This window comes from Berghia stephanieae, chromosome 4, assembly GCF_034508935.2.
Source record: "Berghia stephanieae isolate SIO BIC M18660-M18661 chromosome 4, UCSD_Bste_1.3, whole genome shotgun sequence".
In the NCBI taxonomy this organism is placed as follows: Eukaryota; Metazoa; Mollusca; class Gastropoda; order Nudibranchia; family Aeolidiidae; genus Berghia; species Berghia stephanieae.
Window position 1 is genome coordinate 40799149 of NC_088363.1, and position 21278 is coordinate 40820426.

General features: G+C 36.6%; 1 protein-coding gene and 1 pseudogene across 3 annotated transcripts; one reads left to right on the top strand and one right to left on the bottom strand.

Annotated features, from left to right (window-relative positions):
* The first annotated feature begins 769 nt into the window (after positions 1 to 769).
* On the top strand, positions 770 to 19016 carry LOC144970582 (uncharacterized). Of its 2 annotated transcripts, none has more exons than XM_078910356.1 (3): positions 770 to 932; positions 6969 to 7235; positions 11213 to 19016. In XM_078910356.1, exons 2-3 carry the CDS (start codon positions 7053 to 7055, stop codon positions 14030 to 14032), a joined length of 3003 nt encoding a protein of 1000 aa, XP_078766482.1. In that variant the 5' UTR covers positions 770 to 932; positions 6969 to 7052; the 3' UTR covers positions 14033 to 19016. The 2 variants fall into 2 exon arrangements, with proteins under 2 accessions (XP_078766482.1, XP_078766481.1); XM_078910355.1 differs by having other exon boundaries at positions 797 to 886.
* On the bottom strand, positions 18065 to 20292 carry LOC144970585 (uncharacterized; annotated as a pseudogene). The gene is made up of 2 exons (XR_013644994.1): positions 19621 to 20292; positions 18065 to 18920 (listed from the first exon to the last, which is right to left on the bottom strand). The product of XR_013644994.1 is annotated as an uncharacterized LOC144970585 (transcript).
* Between the last annotated feature and the right edge of the window lie 986 nt (positions 20293 to 21278).

Below are 21278 nucleotides of genomic sequence, written 5' to 3' on the forward strand. Positions count from 1 at the left end.
CTTCAAAAACAAAGTCCTTGAAAGAATGTTTTCCCTGCGGCTCACGCCGATATTGCATAAACCAAAAGTGTCCCAAGCCGTAACCTTAACTTAAAAATAAAAATAGGAGCCAAATTTTTTTTTTTTAAATCGTGCGGGTGCAAGTAGCTACAAAGCAGTCCTTAATATCTCTCTCTCTCTCTCTCTCTCTCTCTCTCTCTCTCTCTCTCTCTTTCTATTTCTCTCTCTTTCTCCCTCTCTCTCTCTCTTTCTGATGCTCCGCTCCCACATATTCAAGACACTATGACTATAAAAGTTTGTTCTCTTTCCTTTTTTGTTGTTGTTGTTGTTTTTGTTTCGTTTTTCTCCGGACTCATATTGCCACGTACACGAAATGCACAAGGCAATAAATTTCGACGTCTCACTGTGTCCTAAATTAGAATAATAAACTTAAAAGTGAGAAAAGTAAATAAATAAAAAAGTCAATTAAACTTCTCGAGTCACCAGGAATGGTGTCAACGTGTTGAAGTTGAAAATTAAGAAATTTTTTGTTAAGGAAGTACCAAAAAAAAAAAAAAAAATTAAGGAAGAAAGAAAGAAAATATGCCTAGCAAAGAGCTCGAATCCCTAACTCACCCCACCTGGGTTACAGTTACGCTGTGCTAAGCAGTCGGCCACCTCGATTTCTCGCGCTAGGTCAAACAGCCCGTGCCGTAAAATCTCTTCCGGTGGACTGAAAACACAGCTGTGTATTCAGTCCACTGGTGGACTGAAAACACACTTCCTTAGTAAATAGATACTATCTGGCAACCCTGCTCTGGCATGATCATGAATGAAAAAAGACTCAAATCAAAGCCCAAAAGAAAAAAAGCTCAACCAATATGTCTTGGATCTAGAACTTACTCTGGTACCTCGTTATAGTTATAGCTATTGGAATTTGGCATGAATTCGAAGTAAACACCCTTGATATATATATATATAGATAGGTATAAAAAAGTCTCAGTACTAACGCAAACTCGGGGACCCAAATAATTTTGAGTGAGGGTTTGGAAGTGGGAGGGGAGAGACTTAAAAAAAAAATGTTTCCCCCCTCCCAAGCCCCCCAATTTTTTTAATTTAAAAAAAAGTTTTTCCCCTCCCAAACCCCATACAATGCTATCTAGACCCTAGATAAATATTATTTAAAAAGTCATTTTAATTAAAAGATCAGCAAATAAGCTTTTAACTCGTTTTGATTTTGTTGATGTGTGGTGAGTATGGACAAAGTTCGGGTTAAGAAAGTGAAAATTAAAAATAATAGAGAATTAGACTGTCGTTGTTGCCAGACATCAGACAATAAGATCTGGCAATAAGATCTGTCTTCAGTGAGGGAAAAGAATTTTCAAATGCAGAGTTCCTTAACAAGACATCAATGAAGACCACCAACACTCCTACAATGAATGACATTACCATCACAGAAGAAGGAGTAATGAAACTACTACTTAAACTTAACCCCCACAAAGCCAGTGGTCCTGACAACCTATCCCCCCGCATCTTAAAAGAATTGGCTCCAGAACTTGCCCCAGGCATCACAGCCATCTTCAAGTCCTCCTTGGCTTCAGGTGTAATAGTAATACCATCAGATTGGAGAAATGCCAATGTAACACCCGTTTTTAAGAAAGGAGAACACTACGACCCGGCAAATTATAGTATAGGCCCATCTCCTTAACATGCATCATCTGCAAACTAATGGAACACATCATCGTCAGCAACATTATGAACCACTTTGAACAACACAATGTACTAACCGAATACCAACACGGTTTCAGACGTTTGCCATCTTGCGAAACCCAACTGCTGGAATTTACGGAAGAACTGACAACCAATCTGGAGAAGGGACTCCATACAGACATCCTTATCATGGACTTTGCCAAAGCCTTTGACCATGTGAATCACAGCCTACTTATACACAAGATCTGTCGTTACGGCATACAGGGCATAACCCAAACATGGATTAAGAACTTCCTACATGACCGCCAGCAAGCTGTTATTGTTAATGGATGTCGCTCGACTGAAGTACCTGTTAGATCGGGTGTCCCTCAGGGATCTGTCTTAGGACCCTGTCTATTCTTGGCATACATTAATGACCTGCCACTTAATCTAACCACAACAGCCAGACTCTTTGCAGACGATACTGCAGTCTACAGCACTGACAGTGACAAACTGCAAGTGGATCTGCGTCAACTAGAAATATGGGAAGAAAGCTGGGATATGAAGTTCCACCCAGCGAAGTGCGAATCAATGTCCATAACAAGATCAAAAACACCCACGATAACTGAATACCACTTACATGGACATACATTGGAGACAGTGAATGTTGCAAAATATCTTGGTGTTAGCATGAAAAAAGACCTAACATGGGATGAGCTTATTAACAAGATCACAAGTAAGGCAAACAAAACACTGGGCTTTTTAAGGTGTAACCTAAAAATTAGCTCCTCGAAAATCAAGGAAAAGGCATACAAAACATTTGTAAGACCTGTTCTGGAATATGCTTCCACTGTATTGGATCCCCACACCCAAAAATACGTCTCAAAAATAGAATCAGTGCAAAAAAGAGCTGCACGCTACGTCCTGAACAGACACGGCAGAAAATCAGCAAGATTATCAATGCTATTTAAGATCAAGCACCACCTCGCTGAATGCCCAGTCATCAAGAAAAAACTAATACCAGCACCTTTGAGACAGAGAAGAGGTAACAACAACCAATACAGCCTCATAACACACAGAACACAATACCGTGGTTTTTCCTTCTTGCCGCGTACGGTCAGAGACTGGAACCAGCTTGACGCTAAAGTGACCGAAGCCACTACAATTGATGATTTTGTGGCAAGTTGCTATGCAATTACTTAGACCTTACACAAACCATCACTGACCAACGTTGACGACCCCTGAATGTCCCTGGAAATTGCTTTTAGACTAACGATTATAAACAAGGAATACAGAGAGAGTAGAAAGCAGTTTCTTATTTGCCATAATAATCAACCAATTGATTGTGGGCAATCAAAGGAAGAAGAAGAATAGGCTGGGCTTATTTTTATTATTACACAGACAGTGCTTTGCAATAAGAAAAGGCCAGGCTTTTTTTATATATATACAGTAGAATTACTTTCAACCGAAATTTTGGGGACCTTCTAAACCATTTCGGTTTATAGACATTTTGGTTTAAAGCAAGTTCCCGTTTTGCAATGTTTTTCAAGGGTAGTAACTATTTAAGGAATTTGCTCATTTAATCGCATCATGGGTTTCCCGTTAAATGGAGTTGTTGAATAAATGCCGTCTTCGTAACCATTAACATTTTTTATTTTTTTTTATTTTTATTTTTTTCTTTGGGTGTGTTTTAAAAATATTTTTGGGGATTTTCGTTTTCAAATCAAAATTGTTGAAAGAGTTGAGTTCGGGATGCCGTGTATTTTACATTATATCTCCGTCTTGATCAACTTTTTTTTCATCGACTTCACGTAGTATTTTGATTTTAAACTCCAACGTGTAAGCACAGTGCTTTCTTTTAGACATCTTTTAGTAAAATGCAAACCTAAAATAAGATCGAAAGTTCTTGTGCGATAATTGATAATGAATGATGCACAGCTACTCAAGAGGTGAAGTGAAGTAGAAATGAAAAGTGAAAAGGCGTGTAAGTGCTAAGCTGTCTACTACGGGTACACATCTCTCTTTTGTTGAAAAGCCATTAGGTTCAAAGGCCTAATTACATCGAACCCCCCCCCCCCCCCCCCCTCACACACACACATTTAAACAAAGTGGAATTGAAATGGCATTTCAATTGTCGTGTTGAAAATCCAGTCAGTTCCAAAGCATCAACACACGAGCGAGAATATCTCGCTTGCGTGATTCTACACCCCAACTCCCCCTCTTTCCTCATTTTTCGCCTGCCAGTCACCCGCTGTCTTCCTTTTCCAGTCTGTGCGATTGTGGTGTTGGCCAAGCCCAAGTGCAGTGATCAGTGACATCTATAGAGTATATGAAGTCCTAGGCAGTGATTGAAGTGTATACCTAACCCCCAACCCCCACCACCCATCACCCTCATCTTATACTTACGCTCTTTGTTTAATATCGCCGGGCATTATTACGTGTGGCCTCCTTCCCGAATTTTTAAAGAAAAATAGAGAGAGAAAAAGGGAAGGTGCTCTCAAGTTGTTTCGGTTTAAAGAAAGTCCTGCTTAGAAGTATTTCGGTTCATCGTAAGAATTAGTACAAAGATAATGAAGAAACTAGTACAATTTATTAAATTCTTTGCGGTTTAAGGTATTTTTCGGTTTAGCTTCTTTCGGTTTAAAGTAATTTTACTGTATATACACAGACACGTTGACAGAAAATTTTTGTGCAACATGCCAAACTAGACGTGAAAAATACCAATCTGAAACCATGCTAATTTGTGTCCCAAAATCAGTTAATAATACCAATGATACTTAACGCAACATGAAAGTAAATACCTAGTGCTCAAACTCAAATGCCAAATCCAGCTTTCTAAAAAAGCAAGTGGCATCACAATGAAAAGTAAGTTTTCGACACTTTGAATGGAGAATGTCAAACTGGCAATTCTGCCTCTTTTTTTTTTTTATTTTTACTCAACCAATAAGAAACTTGTTAATCAACAAATCAGTTCATAGTCCACCAACCGTTAAAAATTTCACTACCTACTCACTTGTATAACTTAATTAATCTTCTTTTGTTTCTATAATTTGTTTATTTGGACCACAATTTGGGAGATATTGATGATAGTCGGGGATTTGTTTATTTCGCCAACGAATCCCTAGGCCTAGGTGTTGTAGTTGTTCGTCCCAAAATCAACCACACATATTTTCCTGTCTTCCTTTTATAAAATAATTAATACACTTTATTATCACACTTCTACAACATATCCAAATCAGAGATGAAAATGACTATAAAAACAATGAAGCAAATCTGGTGAAAAATTGTCTAGCAGATATATGAATTTTAAGTTACACAGATGTCGGTTTATGGATAGACAACTCAGTGGGTTAGAGCACCTTTCATTTTGTTCCTTTTTGCTGCTTTTTTCCTTCCCAAATGATGTTAATTCTTTTCCCTTTTGTTCTGTTTTTATACTGAGCAAGAATTTTTAGATTAATTGAAAATTTTATTTCTCCAATAATCGTTATATTATGTTTGTCCAGTGGCCTCAGTGTTGTGAGTGGCACATTCGGTAATTGTTTTGTGCGGTTAGATTTGTCTCTCACTGTTAGAGGTAGAGTCAGGTGTTGTTACGGTTTCATTAAGACGTGAAATGTCATTATCTGATAAATGTTGCGATGATGGATAAATGCAGAGATGACAATTGCAATCTGAAAAATTGCTCCATTTCATGGCCGCCGCTTAATTGGGACACAGCTCGATTTGTCAGTAATCGAGTCCCGTAAACCAGCTTGGACTGTTACAGTAATTACTGTTCTGAAAAAATATATGTTGAACTTGAACATCGAATGAAACAGAAGACATTTTTAAATGTAAAAGTGACAAAATGATGTCAAGCATAACCTAATATCTGTCATTGTTTCCTTGTTATTTGGTGTGTGTTATGTAATACACAATCGAAACCATGCATTCATTTTCATTGCTTCTTATTTAAATCTACTACAATTTACCACTTAACGTTGGATGGCTTTATTTTATTATAAAATAGTAACTGAAGGCAATACAGTTATTGGGTTATGCTGCTTGAGAAGATAGTATGATGGGTCAACCAGGGGTCAATACATCAACCCACAGCAAGAAGGCATTGTCCTAAGTTTTTCCAGACAAATCAATCAGCATTGTAGACTATAGAGCTAGTAAGTAGTCTACAATTTTCAGACCTTCCAATTAAATATCTAAGTTAAAATGGGGTGATTAGTCTTGAACCAATTCACATGTAAAGATTCACTGTCAACAAAGGTATTAAATCAAATAAAAAGCTCTTCGTACTAAGTTATTCCATATTTTAACCAAATAATGCGTCATTTATTGTTTTGGGATAGAAGTTAGTTAGAGGCTCTCCATCCTTTTTAACATGTGGGTTTGTGCAAGACAGATTTCTTACCCACAGAGCCATGAAATGCTTTTATTAAGCAAGTATAGTCACAGGTTGATGCATCATTCTGTCCCTTTTGAAATTGACCACAATAATTTTCATTTAAAAACACTCCTGTGACATGTTCAAATTTTACACACTTTACCCTGATCTTACTCTTTTTGAAAATGAACAATATTTTTATTTTTAATAGCTTATTAGAACTGACGTCAACAACTCTATCAGGGATTTATATATAATAGAGAAATTAGAGTTCCCTTGGATTTTGTCCTATTTTACTGACGAAAGAGTTTCTAAATTTAAATGTTCTGCACCAGATTGGGATCAGGTCGACCCAATTTTTAAGATATGAGATGTTTTTTTCAATTCTAAATGATTATGATTATGAAAAATTAAAATATAAAATTGTCATTACAACATTATTATTATTATTATTATTATTATTATTATTATATTATTATTATTATTATTATTATTATTATTATTATTATTATTATTATTATTATTATATTATTTTATTATTATTATTTTATTATTATATTATATTTTATTTATATTTTATTTTTATTATTATATTAATAATTATCATCATCATCATCATATTATATTATTATTATTATTATTATTATTATTATTATTATTATTATTATTATTATTATTATTATTATTATTATTATTATTATTATTATTATTATTATTATTATATATTATTATTATTATTATTATTATTATTATTATTATTTTTATTATTATTATTATATTATTATTATTATTATTATTATTATTTATTATTAATTTATTATTATTATTATTATTATTATTATTATTATTATTATTATTATTATTATTATTATTATTATTATTATTATTATTATTATTAATATCATTATTATATCCTCAGATTCATCATGATGGATGTTTGAATATTTTGTAAAGGTTTTTGACTTCATCGAAAAGGACTGAATTCAATGCTTCCATCTCCAACATGGATCACATGGAGTACAGCATTGTTCTTCCACCCCATGTAGAGCTGACCAATGCCGGTGCTGAGTGGTCTGCGATGAAACGGCGCCACTTCAATCATGTCAACCCGAATTCCACATCATTCCATCAGCCGTCTCCTGCCAATCTTTTTACATCTTTTCTCATCAGTATCTCATTTGATCAGGTAACCCAAGTCAAACTTTGTGATTTACTTTTTTTTTTTAATTGAGCTTTTATATAGTGCAATATCCACTTAACATGCTCAAAGCACTTTACAAGGGGTCCCTGGCCAACAGCAACATGTAACACGTAGGTTAGGACATGATGCCTGTTAGGCGATATTACAATTTTTTCGGACAGAGACAACGCTGTTAATGGTCAGGTACTCATTTTACACCTGAGTATGGTGAGAGAATGTTAGTGAAGAGCCTTCTCCAAGGACTCAACTATGTGTTGAGCTAGGCTCGAACCCAGGACCTTCCGATCCGAAAGCGAGTGTCATACCACTAGACCACATAGCCGCTTGGGAATTCATTTTTGAAAATCCTATGAATGCTAAGGCATGACAGAAAATATCACTTTTAGACACCCATTTTTTGAGTGAGGGAAGTGTGTTTTCTCTACACGAGAAGTGATTGTGACGAACGATTTTCTTTCACTGCGTGATTTCTATATCATTCGTCAGCGTCCCGTTCAAAACCACTTCAAATTTAGTGGACGACAATATTTGCCAAGGGAATTTAACCTTAGGTCTTACCACTCACTTTCCGCTTGGGGCTTATTCACCTGTTCAAATTGTCTGCCCATTGTATGCATTATATCTCCTGCTAATTACCCTTTCCAAACAAGACTCCAACGTGCATATGCCCTGAGGTTCTCATCTCGTTCGAGAGCGGCTGAAATTGCAATTTATATTCTAGTCTCCGTTAATTCTTTCTTACCAGTTGTTAATCAAAGCATCTGAATATCATTCGCTATCTAAATAGGAACATTATTTCTGATTGGCTATCCCCATAATTTCTTGGCGTGCCCTCACTTTACAAAACCAAATTCATCTCTGAATTGAATCTCACACACACTAAGAATCCCAAGAAGGAAGGACCATCCCTCCAATTTCAAACTTGTAAAAGTTTAACTTCTCTCGCTTGAAGGTAAAATTAATTATTGGTTAACATTCAAAGTGGAACGAGATATTACTGTGCATTCAATGCTTAATCTACCATTACTATATTATAATTTGTGTATAATTTATTTGTGCTTATTCTATGGATGTTCGTAAGTTGAAATACTTGTGTACAAACTATATCTATACATAGTGTTTTTATGCACCTCCGTTGACGGTGTATCTTGATGGACCGTTTTTATACACCTCTGTCACGCATGCGCATCCTACCCAATTTCATCAGCGATATTGTGTTTTTGTATTTGGACACGTCGAAAGTTATATTGTGACATCTGTAGGATGTTTTTGTTGATAAATTTATATAAAAATAATAATAATTTAAAAAATCGAAATATAAAACCAGAAAATAGAGGTTGCATTGAAGGAAAAATAATGTTTTAGAAAGACCTTATTAAATCTGATGAACAGCCAGGTGGCTTCGTAGCCCAATGGACAAGCTGTCAGACTCTAACCTTGAAAGTACTGGGTTCGATTCCCATTGTAGACATATTTTTTTTAAAGTTTACTTTATTGAGAAAGACATCATTTTTTGTTGTTTTTTTTTGGTTTGTTTTTTTTTTTTTCAAAAACTTTTTATCATGTTTTTAAAAAACTTCGATTTTAATTTTCTAAAATGATTTATTTATTTGAGATCAGTATTTGTGTGCCATGTTTCTTTTTGCTTTAGATGTTTTACATTATTGTTATTATTCTTTAATTTATTATCATTGTATAAACGTACATAGGTAATCACTAAGCAGCGTGCTAAACTACAATCTAAAACTATTTAAATCTCATGGACGTATGCAGCAACATTTTCATTAATTTACCATCACCGCTAACGGAAGTGCGTAAAAACAGTGCGTTTTTGTACACCTCCAAAGGAGGTGCATAAAAACGGTGCGTTTTTGTACACCTCCATCAGAGGTGCATAAAAACGCCACCTTATCTATATGTATATTATACTATAGTTGACATTTGTTTATGATCTATGCTATTATTTCATTTTTATTCAATATGTATATTGCTTGATGTCTGTACTCTACCGCCAATCCCCGGCCACACATCATAATAATCACCATTATAATTAATAAAAATAAATAAATTATAAAATATAAGGGACACATTCCTGTTAAATTCTCATCATGTAAGATAGTTCAACTGTCAGTTGATGTTTGATACAAATGCAATACCTAACCATTATCATGGAGTTACTGCTTCTCCTTGCCTTGGTCGGCAAATAAAAGCTATTATGATGTGTCGCTCAAGGACGACAGGTGGCGAAAGACAAACTAGATTGGCTCTAAGACCTTTTTGTTTAAATGCTTAATTGAAGGTCCTTGAAGCACCCTGTCCGTGCCCAATACCTGCCTGCCAGTCCTTGCTTAGTTGTAAATCCCTGATGTCAGTCTTCGCCGACACCAGAACCTTCCTGTCAGCCCATAACTACAACACACTGTTGTGAAGTCCAGAAAACCCTGGAAGCAGGAGCCAACCATGGAACTAGCTGATACATTTGCCTCAATCAAGCAAGCCGGCTGTATAAAGATAAACGGGCTTATACCATTTTCAAATGTATTTTCCACGGACACAAATGATTAAAATGAAATAAATCAATCATAAATAAATAAATCAATAAATAAATCAATAGACAAATAAATAATAAATTAGATCCACTCAATTAGAGCTATGCTTCCTGATATTAAATAAATACTTATTCTTTCTATCTTTTCCTGTAACAATCTAATTAAACTTTATGTATAGAATTGTTATTATTGTATTGGGCGTTACTATTGTCTTGACTCACTTGTTATTAATACAATTAAGTTGTAAGGGACCCTAAGGCTATTCTTAATCACCCCTAGATTAAACCTGAGCCGTTTGTGGTGTAGCTTGAGTGGCGCATTTGGTAAAGAGAGCCATAGCGCGCATACTAGTTCGAATCCAGACCATTGAGTTTATCGTTTGGACTCGAACCCACAAAAAAAACCCATGAAACCCACCACAGTGATCATAAGGGTTAAACGGCTCAACAGAGTTGGCAAGGTGGCCGGGTGTTTTTGGCACTGCGAAACCATAACTAGGGTGTGGTGAGTTTGGACTTTGAGCCCCATTCGATGAAATGGTAAATAAATAAGGTCCAAGAGCAAAATAATAACCTTACAGCTAGCCTGAAGTTCCTTGCTGGTACATAGATTTTACTTTTAAATCACAACCCACTAATATCCTGCTTCTTTGTCTTGTAAACTCCAAATATTTGAACAAAATAACAATTATATTGGAACTAAGATAAAACGTATAATGGAAAGGGTTGCTCAGACACCAAAGGCCATTATATACCCTGTGAAAAAAAAAAGAAAAAGATTCAAGACAAAATTTCCGAGATATGATCATCATAAACAATAAAAAAATATATGAATCCAGACCTGCCTACTTGAAAATCTAAAGATTCGTAGTTTTTAGTAGGTAAAAATTGTAGTCGTCGTCAACTTTACAGATAAATAATCTGCCCACACAATGACTAGATTTCACTTCAAAATCCTCATAATTATGCACTCTTGTATCAACTTTTATTTTCAATAAGTTTTAATGACTCAGAAATGTTCATGGAGTTCTGAAATTGGAGCCCAAATTTTGTTTTTTTCGTAACACTAGGCAGGTCTGTGAATTAAAGACCTTGTCATTCAATCAAATTCGTAATTTAAGTTATGGAGTTCATGTTGATTTCATTTGAAGTGATTTATAAGTTTGGAGTCTTTTGTTATAAATTTCAAACTGTTCTGCATGTACTAAAAATTTTTAGTCTGGAATCTGCCAGTGTTTTTAATTAATCTGCTAGACTTGCAGGTTATGTAGAAGTTCAATGGGTGGCACCCATGCAAAGTTCAGTAAGTTGATTAAGTACAACAATTTACTTTTTGTTTTAGAAATTTATGTCTTCTGTCTCAATGAGAGAATCGTATACTTTCAACGTCTTTTTTCTTTTCCGTCATCCACAGGTACAAGATGTCTTCAACATTCTTGGTCTATCTGTGGAAGAGGCGTTGAGGTTCAACAAAGTACTGAAAAACTTTGAAGATCTGTGTCTGCCTCGATTTTTGATAATCTACAACCGATATCGTTTCTTCATGTGCAAACAAAACGGACCCGAGTTCAATGGATTTCTCCAGCAGCTTCTTGCATGGTCAGATCTTTGTGAGTTTGGAGAGCTGAAAGACATTTTACTGAAAGATTCAATAATCAGAGGCATCTCTGAAGAATCTGTGAGACAGCATTTACTAAGAACAGAGCAGTTAGATTTCAACAAGACTGTAGAAATCTGTAAGGCAGGCCTAGTAAAACACTATGCAGCTGATAATGCAAAAAATGAATTTGTAGACGCATGGACTGACACAAGGAATGATATCCTAGAAAACAGTAATATAGTTTGCAAACCACAGACAGTTGACAAAGGAATAGGGAATTCAATAGTAGCTGTTGAAAAAGAGACCCAGACTGAGGATTCTGTGAATAATGAAGAGGTTTCAACTGGTCGAGAGAGAGTGGAAATGGAACAGCATTTTGATTCAAATCAAAAGACACACAGTTCAATTGTCGGCAACGAATCTTGTTATGTTGATGGTTTGTCTAATGCTGTATTGGAAAACACTGTACCAGAGCAGTTGCAGACGAATCAGAACACTGTCGCAGACCAATTTTCAACTGATCCTGCCCCAGAACACTTGACAAGAGAAAAGTGGGTTAAGAATGGTCCATCAACAATAAAAATACACTCTCAATCAAAACATTTGAGAAGATCTCGAAGGAAAAGAAGTAAAGTAGTTTACAAGACTGGCAATATTGATAATGAATTGAATAATATGGAAGGGGAAAGTAAATGTCACTTTGTTGGTAATCAGATAGATTGTCAATTGGATGCTAAAATGCTATCTTTAAATTCAAGCTTCCCTAATGGTAAAGGGTCACTGCAAACAACACTGACATCAAATGATAATAATGATATTTTAACCACTGAAGGTATTAGTACTGGAATAGATACTTTATCTACTGACTTAAAATCCTTACCAAATAATAACGTTACCTCTCAAATTCAAACAGTTCAAGATGAAGGCAATGCTAGCATTGAAAATATGTTTGTGTGTAAGTTTTGCCCATCATCTTTTCATAAAGAGACTCATCTCAAAGCCCACCTTCTTAATCATTCAGAGGATCATCAGTTTATATGTAACATATGTGGTTTTAGATTTCCAAATGTCTCCAGATTGAATATACATATGCGAAATCATACAAATGAATTTCCATATAAATGTCAAGATTGTAACAAAACATTTAAATGGTCAGCATCTTTTTATCGCCATAGAAGAACTCATACTGGTGAACGTCCTTACAAGTGTAGCAGTGAAAATTGTGATTCTACTTTCCCTGACCTTACGTCTTTGCAGCGACATGCACATATACATTCACACACAAAAAATCGACCTTTTCGATGTGATTGCGGATCCACTTTTGCAGATTCTTTTGCACTTCGTAATCACAAACGAATTCATTCTGGAGAGCGACCATTTCAGTGCAACATCTGTGATGCTTCATTCATGAGATCACAGCATCTGAAAGATCATCAGAAGCTTCATACGGGAGAAAAGCCGTTTGAATGTGAGTTTTGCCATGCAAAATTTATTGAAGCATCAAAGTTAAAATGTCACCGGAGAAAACATACTGGGGAGAAGCCATTTTCGTGTAATGTATGTCAAAAATGTTTCATGTGGTCATCTGCCTACAAAAGGCACTTAAAAACTCACACATTGGAAAAGCCATTTTGTTGCCAAACTTGTGGAGCTGCCTTTGCTGACAGTACAACTTTAGCAAGACACAAGAGAACGCATACAGGAGAAAAACCATACCCATGTGATCTTTGTCCTTCCTCTTTTGCTGACTCGTCTGGTCTTAGTCGTCATAGAAGAATTCATTCAGCAGACAAAGATTATAATTGTGGGCTTTGTGGTGCTTCATTTGCCGTTAAAGGATACTTGGTCAAGCATCTCCGTACCCATACCGGAGAAAAACCATTTCAATGCAGCATTTGCAATGCTAAATTTAGTGATTCTTCCAAGTTGAACCGGCACAAAAGAATCCATGCTCAATCAATACATCAAGATAGCTTATTGCCTCAGAAGGAGAAAGAGCAACAACATCAGCCCCAAGAACAACAAGAACAGGAGCAAAAACAACAACATGATCAAGATTGTGAGCAACAAGAGCATCTTCATCAGCAAGATCATCATCATCATGGCCAACAAGATCATCAACAACTGCTTCAACAACACAAGCACAATCATCATCAACAACAACAACAACAACATCAGCAGCATCTTGAAAATGTTGAGTGCACCAGGGATAGATCATCATTTATTCTCTGGCAGGAAACTTCCCAAGCAGCTCTTCCACATACATTCCCATCGTCCTGTTTACACACAGAGGTAACAAGTCCTATACACCCATTGCTGCTATCCTCAAACACGCCACCAATTCTACCACCCACAAATAATCAATACATTCAGGATGATAACGACATAGACCAGTATTTGTCAAATCATTTACTAGAGTTTGATAATAATGATGGTCATCAGTATCATCCTCCTAATTTCCGTAGCCCTCCTCCTCCTCCTGATCATCATCATCATTATCATAATCACCCTCATCATCATCCTTTCCCAGAAAATAGTTTAAACCGATTAAATGACCAAAGTTTTATTGAAGATATTTCTATTCCTATGGTGGCCCCTAGCATCTTTGACGATATTCTCAACATTAAATCCTAGCAGAAGGCGTACAAGAGAGTATCTGGAGGCTGCTCAAAATCTGCAAATTGTAATAGGAAAAGTATGAATACTATGATAAGAATAAATCACATAACAGAAATGGACAGTTTGTACACTAATCAGTGATTTAATTTCAACCACCACAGAATTCCCCAACATATCTGTTTATTGCCATGAAATGTTGATAGCAATTCCAAAATGTTATAAAAATTTTCTATTTATTTATTTAAGCCTTTGTATTCACTGCAAGTTAATCTAGGACTTAAATTCTATTGAAAAGATAGTATTTCATATTATTATTGAAAATACCGATAGAGGAGTCGTATGTACCAGAGACGCCAAAATCAGACTAAAGCCTATCACATAGGATTGAGTGATCTATTGTGTCGAATGCCGCAGATAAATCTAACAGCGTAAGGATAGATATATCATCATTATCACTTGCTATCAGCAGGTCATTTACGTCTTCAAAAGGGCGGTTTCAGTGCTCTGATGCCCAAGGTAAGCTGAATGAAAAGGTTCGATAAGATTATTTGAATCTAGGTGATTCTTTAGCTGCTTTAGTACTCCTATTTCCAGGATTTTAGAAAGAAAAGGCAAATTAGATACAGGCAGTAAGTTTGAATTATGCTTTTTTAAAAGAGGAGCGACGATAGCTTTTTTTGTAGCAATCTGGTACAGCCCCAGACTGCAATGAGTTATTTATGGTTGCAGTAATAGATTCTAAAAAACAGTCAAGACATTTCATTAAAAAATGAGTTGGTATTGGGTCAAATGGACAAGATTTGGGTGGTGAGGCTAGGATAATTTCTTTCACTTCATCAGATGATACATGATTAAAAATACTAAAATCAGAGATAAATTTTGGGGTCTAACACAGTTTGAATTTTCTTCATCGTTTTGAATAGCAGAATGAAGATGAAATTTGTTTCTAAATGATTTTCACTTCGAAAAATACTTGGAAAAAGCAGTTGGGAGGTTTTCTTTAGTAAGTGGTTATTATCAACTGCATGCTTCATTTCTTTAACTATTTGTAAAAGAGCAAGTGTTTTTACATGTTGAATTTCATCAGCAAAGTAAGTTTTTCGTTCGTTTGATATGGTCTCCTTGACTATGGTTAGGTACTTGATCTCTATATAGTTGATTATCTTCGTTTTTCTGGGACTTTTGCCATCGCCGTTCAGCAGCTGTACAATGTCTTTTTACAACCATGACTTTGTTCATCATCCATGGAGCAGTTTGGCGTCAGAGTTGACTAGTTGAAATACAATACCTGTTTGGAACAAATGAAAGCTTCACTACAATACGAATCCAAAATTTGAGAGAAATCGAACAAACCCACGCTAAGTCATATACAATAATTCTTTGGCCTCATAGTGCAAGACGGCACGCATCATGTCTGTCCGGACCATTGTTGTCAATGTAAACAATTGTGATTATTAACATGGCATGTTTATAGTGCAATCCTGAAGCAAATTCTCTGGAAAGATACAAAGTTTGGAAGCATTTCTGATGTTGAAAATGCCAGAAAATGAAAGTCTCCATCAGGGATAATTCCAAACTAATATTTTCCTCCTTCAGAAGCCATTGCATCTCAAATAAGTGAAATTGTGGCTGAGACCTCTGCAGTCATTATTATCAGACTAATTTTTTTTCTTCAAGTTCCATACATTTCAAGTCAAATAAGTACAAGGTGTATGGTTTTGTATTAACTAATAAGAAGGGTGTGTACAGATAATATTCTTATTTATAAACTAAACAAATTCCTAACATTTCCATCTAATATGTGTGTGCTTTATTAACTAATTAGGTTAACTATCTGTGGTGTCTCTTGTGAGACAGGCGAATGCCTCGATTGCAGCGAGCCCCATCTGGCATCAAAATCGCTCCATGTCCACGCGGGGATCCCCAGTCTCCTTGGAATGGTGTTGTTCTAGTGGTACCAGGCACCCAGTGCACTGAGGATGAGATGGAGAACTTTGCCGTAAGTAGTGTATTTCTCCCTCTTGCGGGTGTGGATGCAAGCAAAGTCTCAAGGTCATAGATCGCAGCTACATCGATGATGATCGAAGAGTTATTGCCGCATCTCACGGGAAGGTCCTGCCAGAGTCGGCTGTCCTAGTTCTGGTGATTCCTCTCCACCTCCACATTTCCACCGTGTAGGAGCACTCTTCCCATCAGATCCAGGATGGCATCGTGGCGTGTCCTATCGTCTCTTGGTAGTTACACCCGTGACGGCACATCCTGTCCTCGGTCTGCGGCCCGGACTGGTAGGCAGTTCAGGCTTCCTTTGTGTCACCAGTTCCAGGCGTTGAAGGAGAACTCTCGCTGCCATTCCTTGGTGTCAGGCTTCCCGAAGCTTCTGGGTCCAGCGCTGGCGGGTTGCAAGTTTAAGGGACTTCACTGTAGTTGTTATATGGAAAAAAGGCGAACATTAACTGTATGAGGTCCAATACTGTGCATCAGTCCACCAATTTTTTTCTAATGAAATAGTCCGTCCACAACATAAGGTGGACAAATTCCTACTATCTTCTTCTGCTTCTACTCTATATATTTTTCAATATCTGGACAAACCATCTGCTCTTTGAAAAGATGAAAATACAATCCACCAACTGAGAAGAGAGAGTCTGTCTTTGGAGGGCTCTGGCTCTCTCCACAATACATGAAATGAGCAGAGTCAGATGGCAAGACTGCTTTAATTGGCACCAATTTCACCCATCCATTTGTGCTAAGTGTAAGTGCATCCTAAATGATATTGCGGTTGCGTCCTCTGCAAAGTCATCAGGGGAAATTCTTTGTTTTTTTCAAAGTTCCGTGCACCTGAAGTCTTAACCTTTAGGGACCGTTCACAATTGACGTCAACCAAAATTTGGCAAATATTGACCCCCCCCTCCCCCCCTTGTCAACTTTTGTCATACCCCCCCCTCCCCCTCCAAGTTGATGTCAACCCAAGTCCAAGACATTATAATGTCGAAAGGTTGTGGAGATATTATGAAATCCAAATTGAAGTAATAAATACTTGTCAATAGCACTTTCTCAAAAGCAATTTTAAATGCAACATATTTATTAATGCTTGCAATTTTGTTACAACCAACTCAATCATAATCAAAAATTAATAAATGATAAAAATACAGGTCATGTCATAAATCAAAATGTAATACCGGTACGGTATGTAATTAAAAATGTTCAAAATTAATGGTCTTTCATAAAATCTTAAGAGTAAAGAAAGCAAATGAAACTTCATCTGCTTCACGTAAGCTTACATCCTTCCATTTTCAAAAATAAATTTCAGTTTTAATTCAAGTTGTAGGCATCATTCAACATCTCAAAAATATTTCTTCCATTTGTGGATGGCAAACATATTTCTTCCTCCACATCTTCTCCAACACACTCAAACTCACTGTCACTATCATCGTCATTTTCATAATGTCCTTGCTCAGGCATTCGCTCACGCACATTTTTGAATCCACAATCTCTCTTATGGGCTTCCATACTCTTTATTGTAGAGTGATATTTTGAACAATGAGGACACATCCTCTTCTTTAAGGTTGTCACTCCTGAAGCATCTTTCTTATTCAGTGAGGGACAGTATTCGTCAAAACATGAGGCTTTAGTGCTTTCAAGATTTTGGAAATGTAGTGCCTGGAATAAACTGCCGAAATGACCTGTGGCATCTACTTTGAGTCCACCTGGACAGGCCTTGATTGGTATAGGGGGTGGCAAAAAACGCTGGGGGAAAATTTCAGGGTAATTTGTTCTGAATGCTGAGCAACAGTCACGATTTTGACATTTCACAATTTGACACATATATTGTGATTGAATCACATGATCATTTTCCAACTTTCACTCAAAACACTGTCACTGTTATTCTCCTTACTTTCTTGTGACACAAAGTCAGACACAACAGGATAACCATCAATCTCACATTCGTTGAAAATGTTAGCAAGGATTTTGCCAGCGGCCTCAAAATTTTGTTTTTCTAACTCAATATCAACAGTTTTATTTCCAGAATTCAAATGGCTGCCGAAAGAGTCAAATGGCAATATGACGCTTGCTGTCATCTTGCTCAGGGGTGCCATTCTCCTTTCCACCGGATTGTATGCGCTGGACCCGGGAGCCCTTGTGAAAATAAAACAAGCATCCAAATTCATTTTTTGAATCTAGGGTTTTGGAATTTTTGGGAGCTTCGTCAGGACCACCGTCAACAGAAACGAATACAAGCGGCTTCACTTCTTTGGATGTAGGCACAAAAACATGGTCCTTGAAAGCATCGATAGAGAGTAGTCTTTGGAAGTCTTCAATATGACTCTGTGCGCAGCTTTTATTGTGCTTGGCACTTCTTATTGCCACATATGTGGGGCCACTGTAGCCAACCTGATCATAGTTGTCTGGCAAACAGCAGGCATATACTGATGGAATCAGTTTATGATTCTCACCGATTGGAAAATCATGATCTGGAAGCTTAACCTTGTAGTCTAAATGCATGAGCATGATTGTTTTGTTTTTTTTAATGGGTAGGCCTATTGGAACTCTCGCTTTATCATCCTGTGATAGAAAAAAACAACTGTCACTTCCAAAAAGACCTGCCAACTCTTTTGCATACTTCATACTCGCAAAGGCAAAATGATCGTCAATGTGTGATTTACGCTGGTTGTTCTGTGGTCTGCACAATTTCACGTTAACTACTAAAATGTCTTTTGGCGTCTTTGTGGCTTATGTTTTGAAGGAAGAAGTCTGTAATACAATGCAGTTCTACTCAAGTTGTAGCCCCTCTTCTCAAGAGCATATTTCAATCCGGAATGGTGTTCACACTCTGTTCTCCGTCTCTCATCTGCTGCTCCAGTGGGTACAACAATCTTGTATATTTCATCTGCAAGATCCTCCATGCCTGAAAAATAGAATTAAAAAAGCAAAACCATATGAATTTCTTATGTTGATAAATCGCTTTGTGCCTCAAGTAAAAAATCCAATAAAAAACAAGAAACAATACCATGCCTTTCAAAATGCAGTAAATCAAATATATTTTTTTGGTAACCTATAGTGATCCTCCGTGGTTTGGCAAGGTTGATCGGGAGTTCGAATTCCACGAGGAGCTATATGATGTTGAGTTCTTGGAAAAAGTCTCTATACTGAAATTTTCTCACCCCATTCAGGTGTAAACTGAGTACCTGGCCGTTAACAGTGTTGTCCATGTCTGAAAAAATGCATAATCGCCTAAAATGTTATGAGTTGTTGTTGGTTGGGGACCACTTATAAATAAATAAAATAAATATGAACATTTAGCGCCCTAACCAGCACATATTCAAACCAGCCTCTGGGCGCTTTACAGAATTCATAACCCCAGAGAAAGAAATAGAAATGTCACATTTGCCTGTTGTTCCGAAACGTCTGTCCTCAACTCCCCGGGGAGTATACAGTACCCGCTGCCGTTAATAGGCACTGAAATACTGCATTCACATTTTCCGTAATTGCATGGAACGAGACACAATTTCTTCCGACCAGGGGGACAAGTATGAAACCAGAACTTGCTTAGAAGGTTGAATTATCAAAACAAAAATTAAATAGAAATATAAAATATATTTGCCTACCTTCTTCTTCTAAGCGTGGTCGACCTTGCTTGTCTCTTGTCACAGTCAAAGGTCCAACCCCAGCTTGTTCGGCCAATTTTCGTATTTTGGTTGCCTTCTTCTCTCGGGATTTAGCCTGAGACTTTTGTTCGACGAGTTTTCTTTTGAGTTTCTTTTCTAGCATTTGTTTTTCTGCTTTGTATTTGTTTAGGTTTGTTTGCAATTCATCACTCAGCCCTACTGTCATTTTAAGGCCAACAAAAGAGTCTATCTTTGAATTAATAGAGTCCAACTCTTTTCTAATAATGTCTTGTGCAGGAGTTTTGGTTGAAAGGCTTGGTTTTTCATCACATTTAATTTTAATGTTATTGACATTGGAAGATGATTCACTACTACTACTACTAGCACTTGTTGATGCTGTCGAGGCTGAGGGAATAGACCCTTTGGTTGATGAGTCATTGTTGGATTCTGTGTTAACTGGATCTTCAATAGTTTTCTTTTCATTCCTTTCAGATGTTGCCGTTGACTTTGCAAAAAATGACAAAATTGAATTTCCAGATTTTAGTTTGGCAGTCATTGGCAGCTTTCAATTTCAATCCATTCATTTGGTCAGTAAAATTGGTGATATTTCCTTCCTTTAATTCTTTCTTTAAAACTGCCCATTGGATGTTCACTTTCTCTTGAACTATAGAAACCTTGAGGGAAGGATAAGCTGCTTTATAAGCCTTGAAAAAGTCTTGATAAATAACGCTTTCCAGCATTCTGTGAAGTATCTGAGGCCATCTTGTTGACTTGTTTGTTATGATTGATAATTAAAAGGCATATTTTGACATGGTTGTAGTACTAGCAGTCAGTATGAAAACTGCTATCATGAGAATAGTTAAATGAAACTTTCACATTTTTGTTTACATATATTTTTATACAATGCTGCCCAAATTATATGTATACACATATCCTCTGTAGTAAGCATAGTTGACATCAACTTTTGACTGACCCCCCCCTCCCCCCCTTGTCAACTTTTGTCAACTTTTGACAGACCCCCCCCCCTCCCCCCATATTGGTTGACGTCAATTGTGAACGGTCCCTTATGTTCTGGGACCCTTCAATTAACCTAACATATGTGGATGACACAGAGAGGAAGCTACAGAATTTTACCCATATCTTTATTAACAACAACAACAACAAAAATGTAAGACATTTGTACATTATGCGTCAAAAATGACAAAAGTGCAGTCAAAGAACTGGACAATAATTACTTTGTCTCACTGTGCCATCAAGCATGAAATACAAAGTCTGCCCTGACCATTGCTGTCAATGCAAACAATATTCATTAAAACATGATTATTAACATTGCATTTATCCGTGTAATCCGGGAGCAAAAGCTCTGGAAAGAGTTGAAGGTTTTTAAGCATTTCTGATATTGAAAATGCCAGAAAAAAGGGAAAGTCTCCACCAGAAGTGACTCCAAATTGATATTTATTCTCATTGAGAAACAAATATCTAAAATACATAAAATTGCGGTTGCGTCCTCTGCAAAGTCTTCGGAGGAAATCCTTTTTTTTTTTTGGAGGGGGGGGGGGGGGGGTCTCGGGTTTCACAAATCTGGTCAAAACTTTTAACGTTCTGGGCCCCTTCAATTAAGCTAACATATATATGTGGTTGACACAGAGAGGAGCTAT

Coding starts and splice junctions, on each gene's coding strand:
- LOC144970582 (XM_078910356.1), top strand. CDS start 7,053: ATGGATCACATGGAGTACAGCATTGTTCTTCCACCCCATGTAGAGCTG. Junction 7,236..11,212: donor TCAGTATCTCATTTGATCAG/GTAACCCAAGTC, acceptor CGTCATCCACAG/GTACAAGATGTCTTCAACAT.